The sequence below is a fragment of the Bos mutus genome, chromosome 1, assembly GCF_027580195.1.
Source record: "Bos mutus isolate GX-2022 chromosome 1, NWIPB_WYAK_1.1, whole genome shotgun sequence".
NCBI classification, from domain to species: domain Eukaryota; kingdom Metazoa; phylum Chordata; class Mammalia; order Artiodactyla; family Bovidae; genus Bos; species Bos mutus.
In genome coordinates, this window is record NC_091617.1 from 37186329 (window position 1) to 37213765 (window position 27437).

Here is a 27437-nt window from a genome sequence, read left to right on the forward strand (position 1 = left end):
ACTATATTCTAAAAGCAGTTTCTTGAATTATTCCCATTACTTAGAAAGCATAAAAAAGAATGAAAATTTCACAAATACATTAAATCCTCTTTTCTAGCTTTTTAAAAATATGTATTCATTAGAATAGGAAGAACTCTGGCTTAACGTAAAATGATCACTAGGGAAGATCAGCCTAGAACAACCCCAAATGATTCAAGCGTGAAAAATATATGTGAAGGAAAAAAAGAAATTTAGGGTACCCAATATCATCTGATTGATAATGCACCTAAATTATATGATTGTTAATAAAATTTCATGGATTTAAAACCTTTCAGTGACTCCTTTCTGTCCTGACCTGCTTATTTCTGTAATTATCACTGACATTGGTACCTCACCTGGTGGTTTCTGGCAAACGAAATTTTAAATACAAAACGACCCCTACAAACTGCTCTGCCAAGTAAAGCAATTCATAATTTTTGTCAAGGTCCAAAGGAAGGCACACTGGAACAGCCTGGAGAAAAGGCAAAAAATAAGAAAAAGCATTGGTTACTGCTTGGTGTATGTGTCAGGATATCATGCTTTCTCTGGTTCCTAATGTTCTTGTCCGGAGAAGGCAATGGCACCCCACTCCAGTACTCTTGCCTGGAAAATCCCATGGAAGGGGGAACCTGGTAGGCTGCAGTCCATGGGGTCGCTAGGAGTTGGACACGACTGAGCGACTTCACTTTCACTTTTCACTTTCATGAATTGGAGAAGGAAATGGCAGTCCACTCCAGTGTTCTTGCCTGGAGAATCCCAGGGACAGGGGAGCCTGGTGGGCTGCCATCTATGCGGTCGGTTGCACAGAGTCAGACACGACTGAAGCGACTTAGCAGCAGCAGCAGCAGTGTTCTTGTCAAACATATCCTCTCTGATACAATAAAATACATGCAGAATACCCACGGTAATAACAAAGCAGTATCTTTTACTTCCTTGTATAGTCCATCAGTGTAATCTCCAATAATGCATGCTAAGTCACTTCAGTCATGTCTGACTCTTTCTGACCCTATGGACTGTAGCCCGCCAGGCTTCTCTGTCCATGGGATTCTCCAGGCAAGAATACTGGAGTGGGTTGCCATGCCCTCCTCCAGGAGATTTTCCTGACCCAGGGATCAAACCTGTGTCTCCTGTGGGCTCCTGCATGGCAGGTGGATTCCCTACCACTGAGCCAGTTTTATTTATTTGTACCTAGCTTATTTGTTTTTCTTTGGAGTACCATTGCTTTACAATGTTGTGTTAGTTTCTGCTGTAAAATAGAGTGAATAAGCTATGATGTTGTTAGTCGCTCAGTTGTGTTTGACTCTTTGTGACCCCATGGACTGTAGCTCACCAGCCTCCTCTGCCCATGGGATTCTCCAGGCAAGAATCCTGGAGTGGGTTGCCATGCCCTTCTCCAGGGGATCTTCCCCACCCAGGGAGTGAACTCAAGTCTCCTGCATTGCAGGCAGATTCTTTACAGCAGAATAAGCTATCTCTATACATAAATCTCCTCCCTCTTGAGCCTCCCCCCCACTCACCCTCCATTTGTTTTAAAGTCTTATTAAGCCAAATTTTTTCTGAGCAAAAGTGTGCTCTCTAGATATCAAAGGAAATGCTGAAAAACCTGAACAGGATAAATATAAAGTAAGAGATCATCATAATCTCCAAGGAATTTACCAAAAAAAAAAAAATTTAGAGTCAGATGATTTACTATCAGGGCTTCCCAGGTGGCTCTGGTGGTAAAGAACCCATCTGTCAGTGCAGGAGACATAAAGGACAAAGGTTCGATCCTTGGGTCAGGAAGATCCCCTGGAGAAGGGCGTGGCAACCCACTCCAGCATTCTTGCCTGGAGAATCCCATGGATAGAGGTGCCTGGCAGGCTACAGCCCACAGGGTCACAAAGAGCCAGGCATTACTGAAGTGACTTAGCACACATGAATGAACTATTATCAGGGTTTTTTTTTTTTTCTTTTAAGAGTAAAAACAAACATTTAAATGGAAAGTTTTTTAAGGAGAAGTTCTTGGGCATATATCTAGAGATATTCTGGGGAGAACTGTGGAAACAGCACTGTATTAAATCTAGGTCCTAAAATAATATCTCATTTCCTCTTAGAATAAATCTATTCCAAGGAAGATGGCAATGTGTAACTACAAAAAATACTGAAATAATAGGATATCAAATTACAAAATAGACATGCACATAATATATTTCAATGAAGTACTGCCAAAGTTACTACATATACCAACTAGCTTTCCTTACCTTCCTTTACCAAATAGGTAGCATAATATGAAATGTTGACATTTTTAAAACATATACAGCTTCTCTTGGTAGCAGATAGAGAGTATGTGTAAATCAACGACTATTAAATAATCAGTTAAGGGTATTTCTTTTTTTTAATGTCTACTTCATAAGCATGACATTTCACTTTCACTTTTAAAAATTAAAAGAGATTCATGAATTGGACTAAAGATCACTAATGTGATCCTTACTTAGGGGGAAAAAAAAAGAGCTTCAAATTTCTTCAGTGGAAGAAATATTAGAACCTACCCCGCAACATTCAATTTCTGGATCAATTATGAATTGAATTTGAGTAACCTAGAAGCAAGTTGGAGAGAGAATAACAAAACTGACCCCTCTGAATTTCGATATACTTAAACCTCAACTAAATCCTACTCTGACAAAATTGTTTGCACCTGAGATTTTATGCACATTCTTGCAAGTACTAACATGCCTAAGCCATGATCAAACTTGTCAGAGTGTGATAAAAGTGGACACTGAAAAATGTTTCCACTGAAATTTCTATGGAAGATTTTTTCTCACAGAGAGAAATGTAACCCTTAGCTTTTTATAGTTTTTTAAGTAAATATACACATTGCATTTTATAAAAGTACAGGCTATACAGATGAGCACTCTCTGAACTGTGGCCCTGCAGCTTTTTCTTAATCCAGTCACTAATTATCCACATGCATGCTATGTCGCTTCAGTTGCGCCCAACTCTTTGTCACGCACTGTGGACTGCAGGCCATCAGTCTCCGCTGTCCCTGGGATTCTCCAGGCAAGAATACTGGAGTGGATTGCCATGCCCTCCTCCAGGGGATCTTCCTGACCAAGGGAATGAGCCTGCGTCTCTTATGTCTCCTCTATTTGCAGGCAGGTTCTTTACCACTAGCACCACCTGGGAAGTCCCTCACAATGTCTACCAAATTACGTGGTCAAAATTAGTATATAGATTGTGACTCATAGCTTGCTTTGAACTATAGCAACTATAGTAGAAATCTGTATTCTTATTTACCTCAACTATGTGGAAATAAGTAACTGGATCTCAGTTTTAAAAAGAGATGGGAAGGTTAGTATTGCAAAGTGTTACCTCACAACTCTTCTGATCTTGGGCAAGTTTGAATCCTTTCTTTCCGTCACAGTAACAAGAGTAACCTCCAGGGTAATTGACACAAAGTTGAGCACACAAGTTCTCAGCGCATTCATCCACATCTGGGGGAAAAGAGAAAATAAATTTTAGTATCTCCTAAATGTTCAACCCAACAGAAGAAGGACTATTCTGATTTTAGTATAAGATAATCAGTGATAATAAATCCTTAGGGAAAGAAATTCTTTGACATCAAATCACCTGTATGCACTTGCCACAGAAATTTAAATGAGTCATAAATGTAGTTTCAATTTGTTTATATACCTGAATCAACAAATTTAATGATTAACTTTCAGTAATTAATAAAGATATAACAACTACGCTAATTTTCTGATTTTGAAGAAAAAAACAAGAGTCTCAGTGTAACTGTCGAATTTGATCATATAAATTCCACTGACATTTTCTTCTTAACTCTTTGCTTTGAAGAAAAGAAAAGAAAGGGGAAAAGAAGGAGTGGAGGCGAGGACAGGGAGACAAGGAAGGGAAGGGAAGAAAAGATCCCTTTTAAATGAAGGTTAATGTGATTCACAGAGACAGAATCCACCTGCCAAGCCAGAGATGTGGGTTCAGTTCCTGAGTCTAGAGGATCCCCTGGAGAAGGGAATGGCAACTTACTCCAGTATTCTTGTCTGGGAAATCCCATGGACAGAGGATCCTGGTTGGCTATAGTCCATGGAGTCACAAAAGAGCTGGATGCAACTTAGCAACTAAACAACAATGTAGTTGGAGATTAAATGACTATATCAAGAAAATATCACTTTCCATAATGCAATGATTTATGGTGGCAATAAATTTAAGGACATACATTTATTTCTTAACTTATCAAAGATATAAAAAAACAAAAAATATTAATGTGCTACTACCTCCCATTTCGTGAAATTTTCTCTATGGTCCCTGTCCCAATCCATACTTTAAGAAAATCATTCTTGGAAAGTTGTAATAAGATGCTTCAGCTTAGATACACTTTAGAAATATGTAAGATCCTTGACCTTTTAGATGAATATACCCTGTGATCTTTGAAAATTCCCAAACTCAAACACTGCTATAGCATAGTTTCCCCTTAAAATGAGAACCCCTTTGAATGTCTTAAAATAGAACCCCAAAATTAGTGAGCCCTCAATACTATTGAAATTGAATAGCATGACTAAAGTAATAAAATATTGTATATATATGTATGTCACATCTATTTCTGCTTTATTGACTATGCCAAAGCCTTTGACTGTGTGGATCACAATAAACTGTGGAAAATTCTGAAAGAGATGGGAATACCAGACCACCTGACCTGCCTCTTGAGAAATCTGTATGCAGGTCAGGAAGCAACAGTTAGAACTGGACATGGAACAACAGACTGGTTCCAAATAGGAAAAGGATTAAGTCAAGAATGTTTATTGTCACCCTGCTTATTTAACTTATATGCAGAGTACATTATGAGAAATGCTGGGCTGGATGAAATACAAGCTGGACTCAAGATTGCCAAGAGAAATATCAATAACCTCAGATATGCAGATGACACCACCCTTATGGCAGAAAGTGAAGAACTAAAGAGCCTCTTGATCAAAGTGAAAGAGGAGAGTGAAAAAGTTGGCTTAAAGCTCAACATTCAGAAAACGAAGATCATGGCATCTGGTCCCATCACTTCATGGCAACTAGATGGGGAAACGTGGAAACAGTGGCAAACTTTATTTTGGGGGGCTCCAAAAAATCACTGCAGATGGTGACTGCAGCCATGAAATTAAAAGACGCTTACTCCTTGGCAGGAAAGGTATGACCAACCTAGATAGCATATTAAAAAGAAGAGACATTACTTTGTCAACAAAGGTCTGTCTAGTCAAGTTTATGGCTTTTCCAGTGGTCATGTATGGATGTGAGAGTTGGACTGTGAAGAAAGCTGAGTGCCAAAGAATTGATGCTTTTGAACTGTGGTGTTGGAGAAGACTCTTGAGAGTTCCTTGGACTGCAAGGAGATCCAACCAGTCCATTCTAAAGGAGATCAGTCCTGGGTGTTCTTTGGAAGGACTGATGTTGAAGCTGAAACTCCGATACTTTGGCCACCTCATGACAATTTGTAGTTATTCAACATATACAATGAATATAACTACAATACAATACAATACAATGTGATGAAGTTGGCTAATAATAAATCTGCAAATGCTTACGGCTGACCATGGTAATTTCTATCTGGAGGGCTGGGAGAGTAGAAATGGTGTGTGGGAAGAGATATTGTTTATTGAGTACGTGAGGATATAAGACATCAAAATCTCAAAAGGAGTATAAATAGTCGAAAAAAATCTATTCTAAGACTATTATCAATTTAAGCAAATTCACAGAGAGATAAGTAGGGTTTGGAGGTTGTCAGTGATTGGGAAAGGGAGGAGGGGGAATTTATCGCTTGACAGCTACAGAGTTCTGTTCGGAAAAATTTTGGAACAGATAATGGTAATGGCTGCATAACTGTGTGACTGTAATTAATATCACTGAATTGTACACTTAAAATTACTATTAATTTAATTAGTTTTAGTCATGACATTGGGCTTCCCTGGTGGCTCAGCTGGTAAAGAATCCACCTGCAGTGGGGGAGACCTGGGTTCGATCCCTGGGTTGGGAATGTTCCCTGGAGAAGGGAAAGGATACCCACTTCAGTATTCTGGCCTGGAGAATTCCATGGGCCATATAGTCCATGGAGTTGCAAAGAGTCTGACATGACTGAGAAATTTTCACTTTCAGTCATGATATTAAACTCACTTTAAAATTTTTTAAAAAATCAGAGGAGGATGTGAGATAATTTGTACATATCCATGATTTAAAAAAAAAAAAATAACCCTATGACACATCTAAGCTACCTGGGCAGCACCACTGGAGTCAAATGAAATACTCACAAGCTTCAAGGAGCTCTCCCAAAACCAGACACAGACATCACTAATCACTGCTTCTCACAGTTTTAGAGCTTGGCTCTCATCTGGTTATGATGAGATTTTCTTTTTACATATATTTAATTATAATGGAATTAGATCATTTACTATTTTACAATAAAATGACACACTTAAACACACAGAGAAAATTACTGAAAAGCCTGGCATAAAACCAAACATTTCTAACCACCTTGTTTTAAACTTGTCTTCCTTTCTGTGTGTGTGTGTGTGTTTCCTTTCAGCTTCTTTTTATTTTTGAATATTATGTGTTTCTTTTGCTTCTATCATATATGGGAGGTGTGCAATTCAAATACAGCTTTAGAGGGCCATCAGATTACACAGCACTGAAGATCATGCTTGGGTCCATACTTTTAATCTGGAAGGAAGCCATCACTACCCCACTGATCAAATTATAGCATGGATTTTACCACCTGAGAACATCTGATTACTGATATCAAGGAGAACCAATGCTTCTCATTTCAAATCAGGGTGCCAACTCACCCCCTCCACCACCAATAATACCAACAGAACTTTACCGTCACAAGACTTTGATACGGGATTGTATTTGTAGCCTTCAGCACATTCACATTCAAAGTCTCCTGGGATGTTCTTGCACACAGCTGTGCCACAAATGCTTGGCTTTAAAACGCATTCATCCACATCTACAAATGAAACAAGTATATTAAAAAAATTTTTTCCCATACCATTAGACACTAGCAAAGAACACTTGATTTGTGTTTCCTGGGTCTAGTTTCATATATCTAAGACAACAAAGTGGACTGGAAATAGCAAAATATTAAATCCATCATCACATTTTAGTTCAGTTAATACAGTTTCTTTCTACAAATGCATAGGGAGTTTGATTGGTGTCTGCTATTTCCTTGTAATCATGTAAAAGAAGAAAAAGGCTTTAGTTATTTTCTTATCTACCAGGTTACAGTATGAAAATAAATTGAAGAAGAGACTCATCATATTCTTAACATGTATTCCTAAACACATGTTTCTGAAATACAGTCTTAAAAGCTTATCTACACTGAAAAAGAAAAAAAAAAAAGCTTACTTACTCTGTATTATCACAAATATAAAAAATGGGATAAAAATGAGATAGCTCATCACTCTTACACCTTTCCTTTGGAAATGGACAATAGCTAAATCTGCATACTACTATTAAGGCGTAAATTATTCGAGTGATTCAAATTTAAAATGGGATTGGGTAAGGTCTTAAAATATTTATGAAGCCACAGCTAATCCAGGATAAATTTTAACATTAAATTAATATTTCAGAAATTTCAAATTGCAACTAGTTACTGAATAAGTGCCTGTGAAAAAAACAAGTGATAGAAATAGTTCAATAGTGATATAATTATTATAGTGAAATTTTCTCATCTGTAAAGAAAGCTGAGCACTGAAGAATTGATGCTTTTGAACTGCATTGTTGGAGAAGACTTGAGAGTCTCTTGGACAGCAAGGAGATCCAACCAGTCCATCCTAAAGGATATCAGTCCTGAATATTCATTGGAAGGACTGATGCTGAAGCTGAAACTCCAATACTTTGGCCACCCTGATTTGAAAAACTGACTCATATGAAAAGACCCTGAAGCTGGGAAAGATTGAAGGTGAGAGGAGAAGGGGACGACAGTGGATGAGATGGTTGGATGGCATCACCGACTCAATGGACATGAGTTTGAGTAAACTCTGGGAGCTGGTGATTGACAGGGAGGCCTGGCGTGCTACAGTCCATGGGGTCACAAAGAGTCGGACAGGACTGAATGACTGAACTGAACTTTCTCATCTGTACTCTCTGAGGAAAGACAAGCTCAGAATAAAATCTAGATTTTCTACTCTAAAAAGCTGATAGTTTAATTTTTCCAAAAATTGGCCAAATTTTCAGACATTTCTCTATTTAAAATAACCTGCACACACACACAAAAATAAATAACCTGCACAAAAAATAAATGAATCAATTTACTGTGGCAAGTAAATTTTCCTGTATCTTGCTTGTATCAATGTCAATATTCTGTATGTTATGAGGTACTATAGTTTTGCAAGTATTCCTGTCTGGGGAAATTGGGTAAAGGGTACAGGGATGTCTTTTATTACTCCTTACAACTGCATGTGAATCTATAATTACTTCAAAAAATACTTAATTTTTAAAAAAGAGCTATAAAATCCATATTTTCAACAGGATGTAAAAACATGACTAAATTTATTTGATTTGAGGCATATTACAAGAACTCCTTTAAATTATATGAGTGTGGGTTATAGTATATACATTTTATGGCTCTACACTGACATCTAATGTCTGATGAAAAGTTTTATTCTTGCATTTTTGGGAATTTACTGGCAACTTAATCCCAACCAAATTCACATTTTAAATAAAGGCCCTGTTGTAACAATTGTATATATATTCTTCTACTAATTTTGTACTTTATTGCTTATGCATTGTGAACAAAACACTATGTAAATGAACCATACAAAAACATATGTACTGATCAACAGAGACACTCATTTCTAAGAGAACTTTTGGTTAATGTGTATTAACTCAATGGCTAAGGATTAAATTGCTCTTAATTAAATGTAAATCATAAATTCTTTAGCAGCACAAATTCTTTCAAGTATTTAGATGTTCAAGTACAAATGGGTATTATTTGCTTATGGAATGCATATGGTATCCTTTCATTATGATGATTTTCTGTAACTAGTGTTCGAATGATACTGGTATTCTAATTATCTACCCTCAAACACCTTCAAATAGGCAAACAAGAAAGATATACAATCTAAAACTGTATAATTGCTGATAAGAAATTGTTAGTTTATGCAGTTCACCTTAAAGTCACTTAACTACACTTTAACTGATATCATAGTAAATGACAGAATGATCTTGGTTCACTCCAAGGCAAACCATTCAAATCACGGTAATCCAGGTCTATGCTCCAACCACTAATACTAAAGTAGATGAAGTTGAACAGTTCTATGAAGACCTACAAGACCTTTTAGAACTAACAGCAAAAAAAAAAAAAAAAATGTCCTTTTCATCATAGTGGACAAGAATGCAAAAGTAGGAAGTCAAGCGATATCCTGAGTAACAGGCAAGTATGGCCTTGAACACAAAATGAATCAGGGCAAAAGTTAACAGAGGTTTACCAAGAGAACTCACTGGTAATAGCAAACACCCTTTGCCAACAACCCAAGAGACGACTCTACAGGTGGACATAACCAGAAGGCCAATACAAAAATCAGACTGGTCATATTCTTTGCAGCTGAAGATGAAGAAGCTCTATACGGTCAGCAAAAACAAGACCAGGAAATGACCATGAACTCCTTATTGCAAAATTCAGACTTAAATTGAAAAAAGTAGGGAAAACCCCATGGCCATTCAGGTATGGCCTAAATCAAATCCCATTTGATTATACAGTGGAAGTGACAAATAGATTCAAGGGATTAGATTTGATAGACAGAGTGCCTGAAGTACTATGGATTGAGGTTTGTAACACTGTACAGGACGTAGTGATCAAAACCATCCTCAAGAAAAAGAAAGGCAAAAAGGCAAAATGGTTGTCTGAGGAGGCCTTACAAGTAGCTGAGCAAAGAAGAGAAGTGAAAGGAAAAGGAAAAAAGGAAAAATATACCTATCTGATTGCAGAGCTCCAAAGAATAGCAAGGAGAGGTTTTTAAAAAAAGCCTTCTTAAGTGAACAATTTAAAGAAATAGAGGAAAACAATAGAATGGGAAAGACAAGAGATCTCTTCAAGAAAATTAGAGATACCTTGGGAATATTTCATGCAAAGATGGGCACAATAAAGGACAGAAACAGTATGGACCTAACAAAAGCAAAATATATTAAGAAGAGGTGGCAAGAATACACAGAAGAACTGTACAAGAAAGGTCTTAATTACTAGGATAACCATGATAGGGTGATCAACTCACCTAGAGCCAGGCATCTGGGACAGTGAAGTCAAGTGGGCCTTGGGAAGCATTACTGTGAACAAACCTAGTGGAGGTGATGGAACTCCGGCTGAGCTATTTCAAATCCTAAAAGATGATGCTGTGAAAGTGCTGCACTCAATATGCCAGCAAATTTGGGAAACTTGGCAATGGCCATAGGATTGGAAAAGGTCAGTTTTCATTTCATCCCAAAAAAGGGAAATGCCAAAGAATGTTCAAACTGTACACAATTGCACTCATTGTACTTGCTAGTGAGGTAATGCTCAAAATCCTTCAAGCTAGGCTCCAACAGTATATGAACTGAGAACTTTCAGATGTACAAGCTGGATTTAGAAAAGGCAGAGGAACCAGAGGGCTTCCCTTGTAGCTCAATTGGTAAAGAATCTTCCTACAATGCAGGAGACCCGGGTTCAATCCCTGGGTCGGACGATCCCATGGAGGAGGAAATGGCAACTCACTCCAGAATTCTTGCCTGGAGAATCCTATAGACAGAAGAGCCTGGTGGGTTAAAGTCCACGTGTTGGGGTCCTTTAATGGACCGGGACCTGGCGGTCCGGAGTCGACGATAAGAAAGTGAAAGAGAGAGCCGGAGGGAGAGAGAGAGAGAAAGAAAGAAAGACAGGGGGATCCAAGCTCTGATGGAGCAAAGGTGCTTTAATGATCTTTCTGTGATATAGGCTGTTGTACAAGAAATTTCTTTTGACAATGATAAAGATCAGAAAACTGAGAGGGTATCAGGCAGGAAGGCCAGGAGTCTCCAAACAGAGGAAATAGCCTGCAAGTGTCAGACATTTTTATCTCTCTTAAGCAGCAGGAGGAAACAAATTAGCGATTTTTTTCCTTCTCTATACAAATTTAAAAGGAGGTTTCTCTTAAAATACTGTGTTGCCATGACACCTGGTTTCACCTGAAGTTAACAGTTCTCAAACCTTGAGATAACCAATGCATTTTTTAAGGAAATGTTTGTCTTAAGCTATGCTAATGTGCTATGCATTTACCCCAAACTCTGTCTTCAAGTGGGTCCTGCCTAATGGCTCAGAACCTACTTGACAAACCAGTATGTTATACTCAGATACTGTTGCCCTAATCTATGTAAACGAAACTATTTGTATGGTAATCTGTCCTTCTACAAGATTCAAGTTAATCATTTTATGGCCCAGGATGAACCATTTGGTGCCAAGATTATCCCAAAATGCATCTTATGGGTGAGGGGCCTGGTGCCATTCTGAGTTTTAAGACATTCCTTTCTTTCATTAACAGACTGCTAGTGACTATATAACATCCAGCTGAAGACTAACGGGTCGGGGGGGGGTACTCTTTCTGCCCCCTTCTGATGCCTATGTCAGAAGCTTTCTCTATCTCCTTTATACTTTAATAAAACTTTATTACACAAAGCTCTGAGCGATCAAGCCTCGTCTCTGGCCCCGGATTGAATTCTTCTCCTCTGGGGGGCAAGTATCCCGGCATCTTTGCGTGATTCAGCAACAACCTTTCAAAACCAAACCTACAGCAACTATTACCAAGGGAACAAGGGATTAATAATGGTCACAAGGTCAGGAGACAATCCATATCTCAAGAAAGAGGATCGAGACTAAGCAGTTTTGTGCTAAGGAGAATGTTTACTGAAGGAGATTCAAGCCTGTTTCATCCTATGACCTCAGTCTTGGGAGCAGCGTGCCCCTCCACTGGCTTCTGATAACAGAAACTAATAAGAAACAGAAGATTTATGAGAAACAGCACGTAGGAATCCTCCTGTTAAACATTCCCTGACATCCACGGGGTCACAGAGAGTCAGACACAACTCAGTGACTAAACCACCATTTGGAGGAACCAGAGATCAAGTTGCCAACACCCACTGAATCATAGAAAAAGCAAAGGAATTCCAGAAAAACATCTACTTCTGCTTCATTGACTATGCTAAAGCCTTTGACTGTGTGGATCACAACTGTGGAAAATTCTTAAAGAGATGGGAATACCAGATCATCTTAGTTACCTCTTGAGAAACCTGTATGCTGGTCAAGAAGCAACAATCAGAATCAGACATAGAACAACAGACTGGTTCCAAATTGGGAAAGGAGTACATTAAGGCTGTATATTGTCACCCTGCTTACTTAATTTATATGCAGAGTACATCATAGGAAATGCTGGGCTGGATGAAGCTCAAGCTGGATCAAGATTACAGGGAGAAATATCAACCTCAGATATGCAAATGACACCACCCTAATGGCAGAAAGCCAAGAGGAATTAAAGAGCCTCCTGATGAAGGTGGGGCTTCCCTTGTGGCTCTGGTGGTAAAGAATCTGCCTGCGATGCAAGAGACCTGGATTCAATCGCTGGGTTGGGAAGATCCCCTGGAGAAGGGAAAGGCTACCCACTCCAGTATTCTGGCCTGGAGAATTCCATGTACTGTATAGTCAGTCCATGGGGTCGCAAAGAGTCAGACACGCCTGAGTGATTTTCACTGGGCTTCCCTCATAGCTTTGTCAGTAAAGAATCTGCCTGCAATGCAGGAGACCTGGGTCTGATTCCTGGGTTGGGAAGATCCCCTGGAGAAGGAAATGGCAACCCACTCCAGGATTCCTGCCTAGAGAATCCCATGGACAGAGGAGCCTGGCAGGCTAGAGTCTGTGGGGTCCAAAGAGTTGGACACGACTTAGTGACTAAACTACTACTACTACTTGATGAAAGAGGAGAGTGAAAAAACCGGCTTAAAACTCAACATTCAAAAAATAAAGATTATGGCATGTATTCCCAACACTCATGACCAACAGATGGGGAAACGATGGAAACAGTGACAGACTTTATTTTCTTGCACTCCAAAATCACTTCGGATGGTGACTGTAGCCATGAAGTTTAAAAAGACACTTGCTCCTTGGAAGGAAAGCTATGACAAACCTAGACAGTGTATTAAAAAGCAGAGACATCACTTTGCTGACAAAGGTTGTCTAGTCAAAGTTATGGTTTTCCCAGTAGTCATGAATGGATGTGAGAGTTGGACCATGAAGGCTGAGCATTGAAGAATTGATGTTTTTGAACTCTGGTGTTGGAGAAGACTCTTGAGAGTCCCTTAGACTGCAAGGTGATCACACCAGTAAATCCTAAAGGAAATCAATCCTGAATACTCGCTGGAAGAACTGATGGTGAAGCTGAAGCTCCAATACTTTGGCTACCTGCTGTGAAAATCCAGTTCATTGGAAAAGACCCTGATGCTGGGAAAGACTGAGGGCAGGAGGAGAAGAGGGTGACAGAGGATAAGGTGGTTGGATGGCATCATCGACTCAATGGACATGAATTTGAGCAAGCTCTGGGAGATAATAGACAGGGAAGCCTGTCTAGGACTGCAAGTGTGCTGCAGTCCCTGGGGTCGCAAAATGTCAGACATGACTGAGCGACTGGAACAACAGTGAACTATGCCAAACACTACAGTGCAGTGAAGGACACATCACTCATTGGATATAAATTCAATTTAAGGATTTATGAAAGCAGACTATGAATAGAGTTGAACAAGACAACTTTACATTTTAATTTACTAAATTTTTTTACCTCATCACAAAAAGAGGAGACGATGGGGAAGGGGTAGGGAGGAAGAGAGGGAAGAAGAAAGAAAAGAAAGGAAAGAAGAAAAAAAGGGAAGGAAGAAAGAAGAAAGAAAAGCTTGCTCCCAATTTCTAAAAGCAACTCCAGGCTGGAAAATGTCATGTTTAGTTACCCACATACCTAGCACTTATATCTGAAGATTTAGTAAAAGACAGTTAAGCAATCTAATGGAAAAGATATCATGTAGAAAAAAGAAAGGCAAAATTTGGGGGAAAAATATTTCTTGTTTTTTTTTTTTTTTAATTTATCTATTTTTTATGGAAGGATAATTACTTTATAGAATTTTGCTGTTTTTTGTCAAACCTCAACATGAATCAGACATAGGTATACATATATCCCCTCCCTTTTGAAACTCCCTCCCGTCTCCCTCCCCATCCCACCCCTCTAGGTTGATACAGAGCCCTTGTTTGAGTTTCTTGAGCCAAACAGCAAATTTCCATTGGCTATCTATTTTACATATCGTAATGTAAGTTTCCATGTAATTCTTTCCATGCATCTTACCCTCTCCTCCCCTCTCCCCGTGTCCATAAGTCTATTCTCTATGTCTGTTTCTCCACTGTTGCCCTATAAATAAATTTAAAAAGAAACACACTAGCAAAATGACTTAAAAAGCTAAATTGACAGGAATTATTTAAGTTTTAAATTAAAAAAAAAAAGTTATGACCAGTGATGTGATCTTAAATGTATAAAGAAAAAGAAAAACCAGAATTTCATCTTTTTCAAAAACACAACTGGAAATGAGGTGCAGGATGGAGGGTTTATATTGGAAATTAGAAAGCTATTTCTGACAAGGAAATATAAAATATAATGAAAGAAGTTACTAAGGATTGTGGTGATTTATTTGTAAACTGTAGATCTTATTGAAATAAAGAATATAATAACAATACTATAGAGTCTGGAAGAAGTAGGATCAACAATGATTTTGCAAATACCGTAGTATGCGAAGACTTGAATTAAAACTTCACTTTATCACCATACAATGAAATTCTTCATTAGAACAAGTGCATGTGCATGTATCAATACACACATACATACACAATAAGAAAAGAACAAAATACTCTGAAATAAAAAAATACCCAATCAACAATAAACTAAAGGCAGTCCCACAGAATCACAGGCTTCAAGGTGGATAATAACGCATACTTATTATAAACACTTAAAACTCGAGTTTTCCGTGAATTTCCTGGGGAAATTCCTCTAACTGAATTTTTGCTCTTACACAGTAAATGCCTTTTTTTACTCTTACCTTTGCAGTCCTTTTTATTTGAAAGCATAACAAAACCATTTTTACAGGAACAGTGGTAACTTCCAGGTGTGTTTTCACAAATCTGGCTGCAACCTCCATTTATATTTACAGGATCTTTGCATTCATTTATATCTAAAAGGAGAAAACAGAGTACTTTCAAAGTAATAAAGCCTTCTGAGAACTTTTCAGGAAGTCAATTCAGGTTGGGTATGTTATACATACCCACACCAGCTGGGTATGTTATACGTACCAGATTCACACTTTTCTCCTTGCCAACCTGATTTACAAATGCAAGTGAATGTCGCTTGGCCATCTTTGCAGGTCATAAATCCATCTTCATTGCATGGCAGAGGATTACACTGGTCCGAAATGGCTAAAGGAAATACATATCTATTTAATTTTTATAACACACCACAGTACAATAGAAATTATGTCCTTTAATAGAAACCTCATGAACAAAGTCTATGGTATATGGGAAAAAATACTACTGAGTCCTTCAAATACTTTTTCAAGAAGAAAAGTGGATCTATTAAACTTTTTAAATTATTTCTGCAAAAGAAAGCTACTTTTTGTTTAAATCCACTCTTTTTTTAAATAATTTTATTTATTTATTTATTTATTTTTGGCTCTGCTGGATCTTCGTTGCTGAGCTCGGACCTTTTTCTAGTTGCCGGGAGCAGCGGCTACTCTCGAGTGTCGCCGGGCTTCTCATTGCAGTGGCTTCTCTAGTTGCAGGGCACAGACTCTACTGTGGGCTTCAGTAGTTGCAGTTCCCAGGCTCTAGAGCACTAACTCAACAGTTCTGGTGCACAGGCTTAGCTGCTTCTTGCATGTGGGATCCTTCTGGATCAGGGATCGAACCTTTATCTCTAGCATTGGCAGGTGGATTCTTTACCACCGAACCACCAGGGAAGCCCCACAACTACTTTTATGTTTGCAAATATACACAAAAGTCAATAATTGCAATTTAATATTCTTTTTATATATTACCTTATTTGAGCCTTAAAACAATTTCATGAGGTAGGCAGAACAATGAAGTTATTCAGTACCAATAGAAAAATGTGAGACTTCCAATTTGGGATAACATAGAATAACAGAGTGCCTTCCCTGATGGCTCAGACTGTAAAGAATCCACCCGCAATGCAGGAGACCTGGGTTTGATCCTTGGCTTGGGAAGATCCCCTGGAGTAGGGAATGGTAACCCACGCCAGTATTCTTGTCTGGAGAATCCCCATGGAAAGAGGAGCCTGGTGGGCTACAGACCATGGGGTCTCAAAGAGTCAGACACAACTGAGCGACTAAGCAAAGCACGGAATAACAGGGACCAGATTTATTCTCCTGCTTTAAATAAACAGAACTCTAGTTAAATAAAACAAATGGTTTTCAGACATTGGGCAACAGGCAGCAGAATATTGTGATTTTTAAGGCAAGGATATTTCTTTCATAAAATGTCACAGCACTTTATCACTATCTTAAATGATACACCCATTTATTTCTTGATTTATTTATAGTCTCTCTCGCCTCACTAGACACTGCAATGGTTCCCGGCTCCTGCATATTCCTGCACCTGTTTTTCCAGCCTTCCTAGCCAACTCTGAAAATTCCTTTCATCTTTCCTTGACATTTTCCTTAAGTTAGCAAAGCAAACTGTTAACTGCAAAAAAACACTTTTTTAAAATTTAACTAAAATCTAATCACTGAACTTTTCAAAAAATGTCCTCATAAAAGCAAGTTTTCTGAAAATTAGCAATTTATTAGGTATTGGTTACGTGTGTACCCACTCCAGTGTTCTTGCCTGGAGAATCCCAGGGATGGGGGAGCCTGGTGGGCTGCCATCTATGGGGTCGCACAGAGTCGAACACGACTGAAGCGACTTAGCAGCAGCAGCAGCAGCAGCAGTTATGTGTGTGTGCTCAGTTGCTCAGTCGAGTCTGATTCTTTGTGACCCCATGGATTATAGCCTACCAGGCTTCTCTGTCCATGGGAATTCTCCAGGCAAGAATACTGGAGTGCATTGCCATTTCCAACTCCAGGGGATCTTCCCAACCCAAGGATCAAACCCGCATCTCTTGCATCTCCTGCATAGGCAGGCGGATTCTGTACCACTGGGATATCTAGGAAGTCCAGATACTAGTTAAAAGAATAGAAAACAGCTTAATCAAGAAATTATAAAATTATTTTTCTGTCCTTGGGTAAATTAAAAAAATAAAGTATGAATTAAATATACATGTTCAAGCAAACTGTTTTACTTGTGAAGTTACAGCTAATTTTGAATTATAGAAAGTGCAGATAAGTGAATATCTCAATAGTACCAATGCTGCATGTAAAATATTCGCTGGACAAACATTCCAATTTACATGTTTCAATTTCACCTTTGTCTCTGCATGTCAGGAAATTGATAAACTAGAGACAAATAATCTACCAGATTTATCACTAGGCCTTATGTGAACTTCAGAGGGAAAAGGCTAATTTGATATCACAATATTTTACACATTTATATCCACATTTATACCAAATGTGGTATACCAATGGTATACCAATAATATACCAATAATTCCACATTTCCACATTTATACCAAAAGTCAGAAAAATAAATGTGGCTCCCCTGTGATCTATTAGTCAACTGTAACATTTGCTCATAAGCACATGATTATGTAACAACAGTCAAAAAGCTCTTGGGAATAAAATTCTGGAGCCAATGATGTAAAGTTTGGCAAATAAGGACAACTTCAATTTAAAAGTTAGCTAGAAAGTTCATTTTAAGCAGCCTTTACATCTAAAACACATTCCTTCAGGGAGTTTCCTGACAGTGCAGTGGTTAGGGATCTTCCTTGCTGTGGCCTGGGTTCAATCCCTGGTTGGGGAACTCAGATCCCACAAGCTGTGCAACATGGCCAAAAAGAAGAAAAGAACTCATCTTGTACATTTCTGATACATACAAATGTTATATGATACTTAAAAGTTTAAACTAAATAAATAATAAACACTGAAAGAAATAATTATTTGGCCAATTTGATCCAGTGCTAGAGCCCTATGGCATATCCCCTACCCCCAAAAAACACTATTCCTCAAATGTATTTTGAGAAAACCTCCTTACTTGGCCTACAGCCAGCCCTTCAAGGGCTCATTTGTTTATTTTTAAACAGTAGTTATATTTATATGGGTGTACTTTACTTGCAGGCTTTTGTCGTTTTGTTTTTTAAACTGATGGTAGAGGTGTTTACCATTGACACAGCTCCTCAGGTCAGGGTAAGCATTAGTTGACAGACGAGCAGCAGTGAATAATCCAGCTCTGAAAGAGCCAAGACAACCTGTAAAACACAAACAAGTGTCATCTTAGAGCTGATACACTAAACTTGATCTGAAATCATGGCAGAAATTATCCAGAGCAGTAGGGTATTTATGCTTCTGTGTTTGATTGTTTGATTCAGCAATCAAAATGTCAACCCTAAATGTCTCCATCCACCTTTTTGAAAAATCAAAAATCTACAAGCAAGATTGCAATATATGCACAATCATAAAAAACATATTTATAGAAGCTTCTCTTAAGAGCCTTAAAGACAGAAGGGGAAAATATCTTGGATTAGCAAAGAAATTTATTGCCACATAAATCTATGTTCTTAATTCTGTAGCAGAGACCTAGTTACCCTCAAATCTGTAGATCAGAGCCTAATTTAGAAATTGTCTATTATTAAGTGAATATAACGAGTTAGTGTTTCTGGTTGTTGTAGGCAACTTCCAATTCTTCCAATATTGCATACAGATTAATAAAATAATGTTTGTATAATGCCTCAATATTACAAAGCAGGTTTACTTTATTCATTTTATTTCTCAACACAACTTTGTGAAATTAGATTCAGCAATCTGGCAGAAACAAGATGAAAAACAGAAATAAAATATGTATGGACTTTAACCAGAGGTCATTTAAGACCAACAACATAAGGTGTTATAACAGCCACTGAAGACAACATTGTATATATCAGTTCATTGTACAGACAGTTCTAAGTGCTCAGTTGCTAAGTTTCGTCTAACTCTTTGCAACCACATGGACTGTAGCCCACCAGCCTCCTGTCCATAGAATTTCCAGGGACAGGTATAGACAGTCACTGTGTGGATCACAATAAACTGTGGAAAATTCTGAAAGAGATGGGAATACCAGACCACCTGATCTGCCTTTGAGAAACCTGTATGCAGGTCAGGAAGCAACAGTTAGAACTGGACATGGAACAACAGACTGGTTCCAAATAGGAAAAGGAGTTCGTCAAGGCTGTATATTGTCACCCTGCTTATTTAACTTCTATGCAGAGTACATCATGAGAAACGCTGGACTGGAAGAAACACAAGCTGGAATCAAGATTGCCGGGAGACATATCAATAACCTCAGATATGCAGATGACACCACCCTTATTGGCAGAAAGTGAAGAGGAACTAAAAAGCCTCTTGATGAAAGTGAAAGTGGAGAGTGAAAAAGTTGGCTTAAAGCTCAACATTCAGAAAACAAAGATCATGGCATCCGGTCCCATCACTTCATGGGAAATAGATGGGGAAACAGTGGAAACAGTGGCAGACTTTATTTTTCTGGGCTCCAAAATCACTACAGATGGTGACTGCAGCCATGAAATTAAAAGACGCTTACTCCTTGGAAGGAAAGTTATGACCAACCTAGATAGCATATTCAAAAGCAGAGACATTACTTTGCCAAGAAAGGTTCGTCTAGTCAAGGCTATGGTTTTTCCTGTGGTCATGTATGGATGTGAGAGTTGGACTGTGAAGAAGGCTGAGCACTGAAGAATTGATGCTTTTGAACTGTGGTGTTGGAGAAGACTCTTGAGAGTCCCTTGGACTGCAAGGAGATCCAACCAGTCCATTCTGAAGGAGATCAGCCCTGGGATTTCTTTGGAAGGAATGATGCTAAAGCTGAAACTCCAGTACTTTGGCCACCTCATGCGAAGAGTTGACTCATTGGAAAAGACTCTGATGCTGGGAGGGATTGGGGGCAGGAGGAGAAGGGGACGACAGAGGATGAGATGGCTGAATGGTATCACCGACTCGATGGATGTGAGTCTCAGTGAACTCTGGGAGTTGGTGATGGACAGGGAGGCTTGGCGTGCTGCGATTCATGGGGTCACAGAGTCAGACACGACTGAGCAACTGATCTGATCTGATCTGATCTGAACCCACTAAAAAGGTGGTGTTTTGGTTATCTTTTTCTGAGTAAGACACCCCAAATTAGTGGCTTATAAAATAATCACTTTATCTTACCTATGATCTATGTATCAAATATTTAGAAAGGGTTTATTTAAACTGTTTGTCTCTGCTGCACACAGGACCAGTCAGGGTGGCTGGGGCTGGAAGATCCACTTTCTGGATGACTTTTCACTCACATGTTTAACAGTGCAGGCTTCTTGGCATCTCTGTCTCCACATGGTATATGCCATGCTTCAGGGCTTCTCCACATGGTTGTGTTTCCCTGAGTACAGAGTCCTAAAGTGGCACTGCTTTCGTGGTACTTAGCTTCCAAGAGGAAGAAGAAAGAAACTGCCAGGCCAATTAAGAGGCACTGTGTCACTTCCATCATAGTCTATTGATCAAAGCAGTCTCAGGGTCCACCCAGATTTGGGGGAGGGGGAAAAGGATAGATTCCACATAGTGACGGGAAAGTGGCAAGATGACATTGCAGAAGAATATGTGAGATGGGAAATATTTTTGCAGTCATCTTTGGAGAACACAGTTTATTACAGATGGGTGCAAAGGCTCATTTGAAGTCTGTGTGTATATTCCTTCTCTACTGCTTTTGTGACAAATCATCACAATCTCACCAGCTCAAAATAACCCAAATTTATTCTCTTACAGTTACAGGGATCAGAAGCCTAAAATTAAGGTGTTAGTAGGGCTGCATTCCTTCGAAAGACTCTAACGGAGAATCTACTTCCTCTGTTTCTTCAGCTTCCACAAGCTACCAGCATTCCTTGGCTCATGGCTCCAACCTCATATCATTCTCAAGTCTTGCTTTATTGTCATATATCTTACTACAAACTCTGATCTCCTGCCTCCCTTATATAAGAACATTTATAACTACACTGAATAATGTTCTCATCTCAAAATCCTTAACTTAAATCTTCAAAGACAACAATTAAGGTAACATTCAGAGGTTCTAAGGATAGGACATGAACATCTTTGGAGGGGGGTGGTCACTATTTAGCCTACCAAGGTAGGTTATAATATTTTCCCACAAAAACATTAGTTTATACTTACAGTGTAGTCTTCCTGGAGACCCAATGAGACCTAGGCAATCTTAGGTCTTGAGTATTCTTTCCCTGAATTCATTTGTTCCTCCTCTTGAATCTCCCACTCCCAGAATTATCTTATTCTAGTGTGAACATTTCATTAGGATTCTCACTTTTAAGAAAGCCTTGTTTTGCAGTTCTGGACAAATCTGACAGCCAAAATTCAAAACCCTTAAGCTAGAGGTTCAGGTGAAATGCTTCATATGGTGATTAGGACCCCAGGCCAGACTACAAAGTACATTTAACCCATAAACCACCTTATATACGAGTCCATACTAATACACTGATAACATTTTTTTGGAATTTTTTTTCTGATTTTTTTAGAAGTACAGTGTTAAGAGTAAGCTGCATGGTTACTCAAAGCAGTGTAATCCTATCCCATACTTTCCCATTTCTCTTTCTTGTTGTCCAAAAGGAATGCAAGAAGTGGGAGAGAATGAATGAGTAGAAAGGTGAGAACTGGAGAGAGATCTTCGTAGCTTTTGTAGCCTGAAGCAGACGCTCTCTCAAGAATTGGAATTAGGAACAGAAACTTGGGCCATCATGGAGGAAAGCCTGAGAGAGAGGCACTTTCAGGAGAGGTTCCAGTGGTCAGGACAGAACACACTAGAAAGAAATCTTGGTTCTAGACTATGACAGCTCCTATACCCATATTGTCATATGATTATCTTTTGTAACATTTTATGATTATATTTTATTTTATAATTTTTATTTTATGATTATAAATCCAATCTATGTTGGGTTTATAGTAGTTCCCCCCTTTAACCTACATTTTGTGTTTTGGTATTCCTTCTTTCCCTTTTTTTCTTTTTCCTTGTTTATTCTTGCCAGAGGTTCATCTAACTTACGTTCCTTACTTTGCATTTTCAAAGTGAGATTTTCTACTGTTAATCCTGTCTTTGTTTTCCATTTACTTCTATCCCTGTTTTTGTTACTTGTTGTTCAGGGTTTTCTCTATAGTACTTTCAAAAATTTGCTCGATTTGAATGCTCAGGTTCTTTTAAAAATACCCAGTGTGTCTTCTTACCGCTGCCTCAGAAGTCAACACCCCAGGTCCCCACACACACAGTGGGTCAGGCGCCTTCAGTCTATCCATGGAATGCTCACATTTCTTGACTTTTTTTTCATTATATTTTGTTATTATTAGTGCCTGGAATAGCTATTGCTTCTTTTGAGATGATTTTAAGAGAAGTCAGCAGTCTAAACTAATCCACCAGTTGGGCAAGAACTAAAAACTAAAAGCTATTTCTAATGTTTACATCTTGGCTCAGAATGCAGCATTCTTCCCGAGGAGTTTTTCTCTCATAAATTTAATCATCCATTTTATCCGGTGATATTTTACAGGCCTACACAGATGGCAGTTGTTTACTCTATTTTCTAAGGAAAAGAACACAATTTTAAAACTTACCTTTATAAATACTCAGGGCTGAGTATTTCTGCCCAAATTCCATGTTTTCAGTGCACTGCATGGAGGATGTGGATAGACTAACATGTTTCCTGAACTCTCACAACCCTAAATCCAAACACTGTCCAAAATATATGTAATAGTGATCTAATTTCTTGGGTGACATTATCTCACTGTAAGGAGCTCCCAGCATGAGCTGTGGTAATTAGTGAAATTACTATTAGATTTACCAGAGACAGGATTATATACATTTCTTTTTCCCAATTAGGAACACTGGCCTACAAAATATACACATCAAATGACAAAAAGGTTTTAATTAAGGTAGAGCATTTCTGTTCTCAACAGTGGAATTCATCACACATAACTAAATAAAGACCAAAATATAAAATGTGAATCAAAAATAAGTCATAGTAAGAAAGGTCATACTTTTTCTTTCAACTATATAAATCAGTTGAATTATACTTTACGTTTGAAGAAAGTTCAACATAATTTTAAAAAATCTATCTAATTCATGTGTTTATTTGGTATTCCCAATAGCTCTGAAGTTAGAAAATAAAGTTATAACATAATATAATACAGAAATTAAAAACTTAAATAAGTTGCCTAATCTGACACAGCAGAAACTTTTAGGTCTGAGACTAGAGCCCACATCATATTATTATTATTTTTCTTAGGACTTCGGCTTTTCTATTACACTGCCAAATAAGATAGGCAAAGAAAAGTGAAAGTTGGGTACATGTCTTTAAATAAAAGGACAGCAAGGATAGCAAATCTGCATACAGAATGAGATCTTACTCCTAAGGCTAATGAAATTGTATGGGGTGGAATACATATAAACAGAGGATTGGACTTCATCATATTTACGTTTCTATCATTTCTAAGATTATATGATTGAGATCCTTTAAACTTACCTAAATATTTTGGATAAAAATATTCCTAGAAAAAAAGAAAAGAAAAAATATATCTTAACAAAGGTAAATTTCACTATAAAGTTAACATTTAACTTTAAAACATGTTTTTATATTGAAGATGCAATAAATTACATATAACTGTCATTTTCACATTACAATATAACATTTTTTCTATAGTAAAAGGTACACCAGAAGTATATGGCTAATAGCATTAAGCCAATAAAATGCTTTTAGGCTTAAAGCAATACTGATCAATTAAATCATGCTTCAAAGACTTCTAAACTGAAAACAGGTTCCATTGAAAATGTTAAATGTGACTACATATGCCTCCTTTTAGTAAATCCTTTAATTTTTCCATGATGATTAGATACCCATTTGATATATTTGACATCATGTTGATTACACACACACTAGATTAATTGTTGAATAACATAATTTGAATTGAAGTGGACATTTATCTTTTAGCATCTTATGTACATGTAATACCTTACTTATAAACTGGTGATGCACCAAGAAATTTTTCTGTAAATCAGTAATTTGGACTAAGGAATACACTTTACCAAAAGGAGAAAAATGTTAACAATGATTTTCTGATGGAAAGGTCCCCAGGCTGGTTCACAAAAGCCTTCTTAAGCCATAAAATATCTAATGTGCAGCACTAATAGCATAAGAACTCCTCATGAGAAACCAATATTTCTACACAAAAACAACCTTAAGTACAGAGCATAATTTTCATCCAGGATACAATTAAAGTCCTTATTCCTTCCTCCTCTCACATATAAACCTACACAACACTTATCTACTAATTTCTAAGAATGAGATCCAACCACTAGGCAATTCAGACATTGATATTGTCCTCTATAGCAGCGGTCCCCAATCTTTTTGGCACCAGGGACTGGTTTCATGGAAGACAATTTTTCTTCCAGACCAAGGGAATGGGGATAGTTTCAGGATGATTCAAATGTATTACGTTTATTGTGCATTTTATTTCCATTATTATTACTTCAGTTCTACCTCAGATCATCAGGCATTAGATCCCAGAGGCTGGGGAACCCCTGTTCTACAGAACAAAAGCCAGGACATAGGTAATGATGAATGGGTTCAACATGAGATAATGTAATGGGGAAAGGACTATATTAGGGACAATGGGGAGATAAGCAATAAGGTGGTGACTGGGAGTGTGGACTAGGGTGTGAGGGATGTAGACAAGGAGTGTTTGGGAAAGGAAAGAAAGTGAGAAACAATAACAAATGCTTTTTCTTTCATCTCCCACCTCTTCCTCACTCTCACCATCATCTCTTTTTCTTCTATCCGTAACACCATTATCAGAATGAGTGGAGGAGAGGAAGCACATAAATGAGTTTCTTTTCTCCACTCTTCCCCTCCCCTCCATACGTCTTCTGTCTCATTCCCCATTTGCTACTCAGAGGCTAAACTATTAGAACATATTTAGTGTTAGAAATACATGCTCAAGTACTGATGGGTGATATAATAAAATGAAATCTTGGGCATGCAGGCTTGTCTTAAAATATTCCGGCAAAATAAAACAAAAATTAGAGTGAATGGGGTACAGAATAGGCAGAACAAGAATAGCAGATGGCTGATAATCACTGAAAAGGGAAGGAGTCCCTACTTTGGGATATAGTTTCAATTTCCATAATAAAAAGAAACATTTATGTATATGTGTGTAGTGTGTGTATTTGCTTCTTACACAATAAGAGTACACTGTTACCTTGTGTGAAATAAAATATTTTTGCCTTGTCAACTGTTTTTCCACAAAAGACAGCAAAACTAAGAGAAACATTTGGTTTTAATCTTGGAGAGTGTTAAAAATGGGTAACTTGGGAAAAACTCCCTTTGAACCTATTAGAGTATGTGGAGGTAAGAGGACTAAGGGTAATCCCAGTAAACACAAGTTATCACTGTCTTGGACAGGTTCTCTCACTATAGACAAATGGTTCCTGCTTGTTACTGCTTATCTAGTCTCATGGTCCCAGGAGCTAAGTCAGAAGTAAAGGAGGTATTTTGAAGATACATAAGCCTCCCTCATTTCCTTTTGGGTATACAGTTCATCCAGGAAAAAAACTAGGGTAACCCCAAAGGTCATCAAATTTCAATTCTCAAGGTCACCCTCATCCTGATTCTTAGAGGCACTATTTATATTCTTGCTACCCACAGAACAAGTTAGAGAAAGGCTTCTCTAGGAGAAATGGGGGACTAAAGATCAGCTCTAAGGGTCTCTTATTTCTGTAAGACATTTAGGGATCTTTATAGTTTTCTAGACTAACTTGGAAAAATGTATGCACTAAAGATATAAATTCTATCCCTGGGATTATCAATGATTTAAAGTGGGCTCAGGAAACTTCCCAAGAGTTTATGGAATAAATTAGAAGTGTTCTTAGGAAACACAGTATTGAAATGAATTCTTCAGTAAGCATTCACTGAATACCTATTATGTACCAAGCTCTGAATTAGAGGTCCTGTTTTCTAAAGCTTAGTTAAAAAAGCCAATGGAGAGAATTAATGAAGCATAGTGATAACGATATAGTCATACACACACACACACACACACACACACACACGCACACACTAGAGATGCCTTCCCCTCACCCAACAGTACAAAATACTGGTTGAGAGAAAGTAGTTACAAACCATGAAATTCATACTATTTGTGATAATTAGGTATAACTGAATTATAGTTTGGTCAGAGCACATCGCTTTCAGCAAATAGTATTTCCCTAACACGCCCACCCTTGAAGGCACTTCCTCCTGAAATGCTTCAGTGGGAAAATGCAGAAGGTGATGCTGTTGTCATTGTTCAGTTACTAAGCTGTGTTCAACTCTTTGGGAGCCCATGAACTGCAGCCCACCAGGCTCCTCTGTCCATGTGATTTTCCAAGCAAGATTACTGAAGTGGTTGCCATTTTCTTCTCCAGGGGATCTTCCCGACCCAGGGATCAAACCCGCATCTCCTGTGTCTCCTGCACTGGTGGGTGGATTGAGCCCACAGAAGGTGATATACACAATCATTAATTTTAAAAAGGAACACGAGGGAACAGAGACTAAAGCTAGAAATGTTCCGTCTGTAACTATATGTCTAGGTATACTAACTGACCACTTTTCATGAGTTCTTACCGTTTCCGGGTTATTTTCAAAGATTTCCCTGGCTTCTTCTTTATTGCACAGTTCTTCAATGCATTCTCTTTCAAGATTGCCCTTTTTCGTTTCTTCAAGCAATGTATTTGCACGGCGTCTCCTAATCAGGACTTGTGAAGCATGTTGCCTCGACAAAACTGAAGGAAAAAAACATGTTTACATGAACAAATCTTTCATTTCCCCACCTAAAATATTTTTTAAACGTGAGAATTTAAATCATTTTTTGTCTGTAAATTGCATGACATTCAAAGTAGTGTTAAACTGAGGCGGCGGGGAATGCTGATACATATGCCCCTCGGTTAACAACCCAAAGAGCAGTTTGGTGTGTAGCTACAGCACTTGTCTAATGATTTGCACAAATTATTCAAGTTTGTGCTTGAGGTCAAACATAACTAACGAAAATTCAACGATTACCTCATTATGACAATGTTGGGAAAAACATCATGCTGAAATGATTGTCAAAAGTCATAGCCACAGCATCTTTAGAGTAACAAACTTTCTCAGTTTTAATGGAAAACTTGTGTGATCTCTGAGAAATGTAGGAGTACAGTTCAATCA

At 38.1% G+C, this 27437-nt stretch overlaps 1 protein-coding gene across 1 annotated transcript in view; it reads right to left on the reverse strand.

Moving 5' to 3' along the window:
- PROS1 (protein S) overlaps positions 1-27437 on the reverse strand; it is a 64402-nt gene that overhangs the window by 21038 nt on the left and 15927 nt on the right. Inside the window, exons 2-9 of the mRNA XM_005892971.2 lie at positions 26859-27016; positions 23724-23748; positions 18345-18431; positions 15371-15493; positions 15121-15252; positions 6869-6994; positions 3367-3488; positions 375-490 (exon numbers count right to left, since the gene is read on the reverse strand). Of these exons, the coding sequence (XP_005893033.1) occupies positions 375-490; positions 3367-3488; positions 6869-6994; positions 15121-15252; positions 15371-15493; positions 18345-18431; positions 23724-23748; positions 26859-27016 (889 nt within the window). The remainder of the gene's footprint in view (positions 1-374; positions 491-3366; positions 3489-6868; positions 6995-15120; positions 15253-15370; positions 15494-18344; positions 18432-23723; positions 23749-26858; positions 27017-27437) is intronic.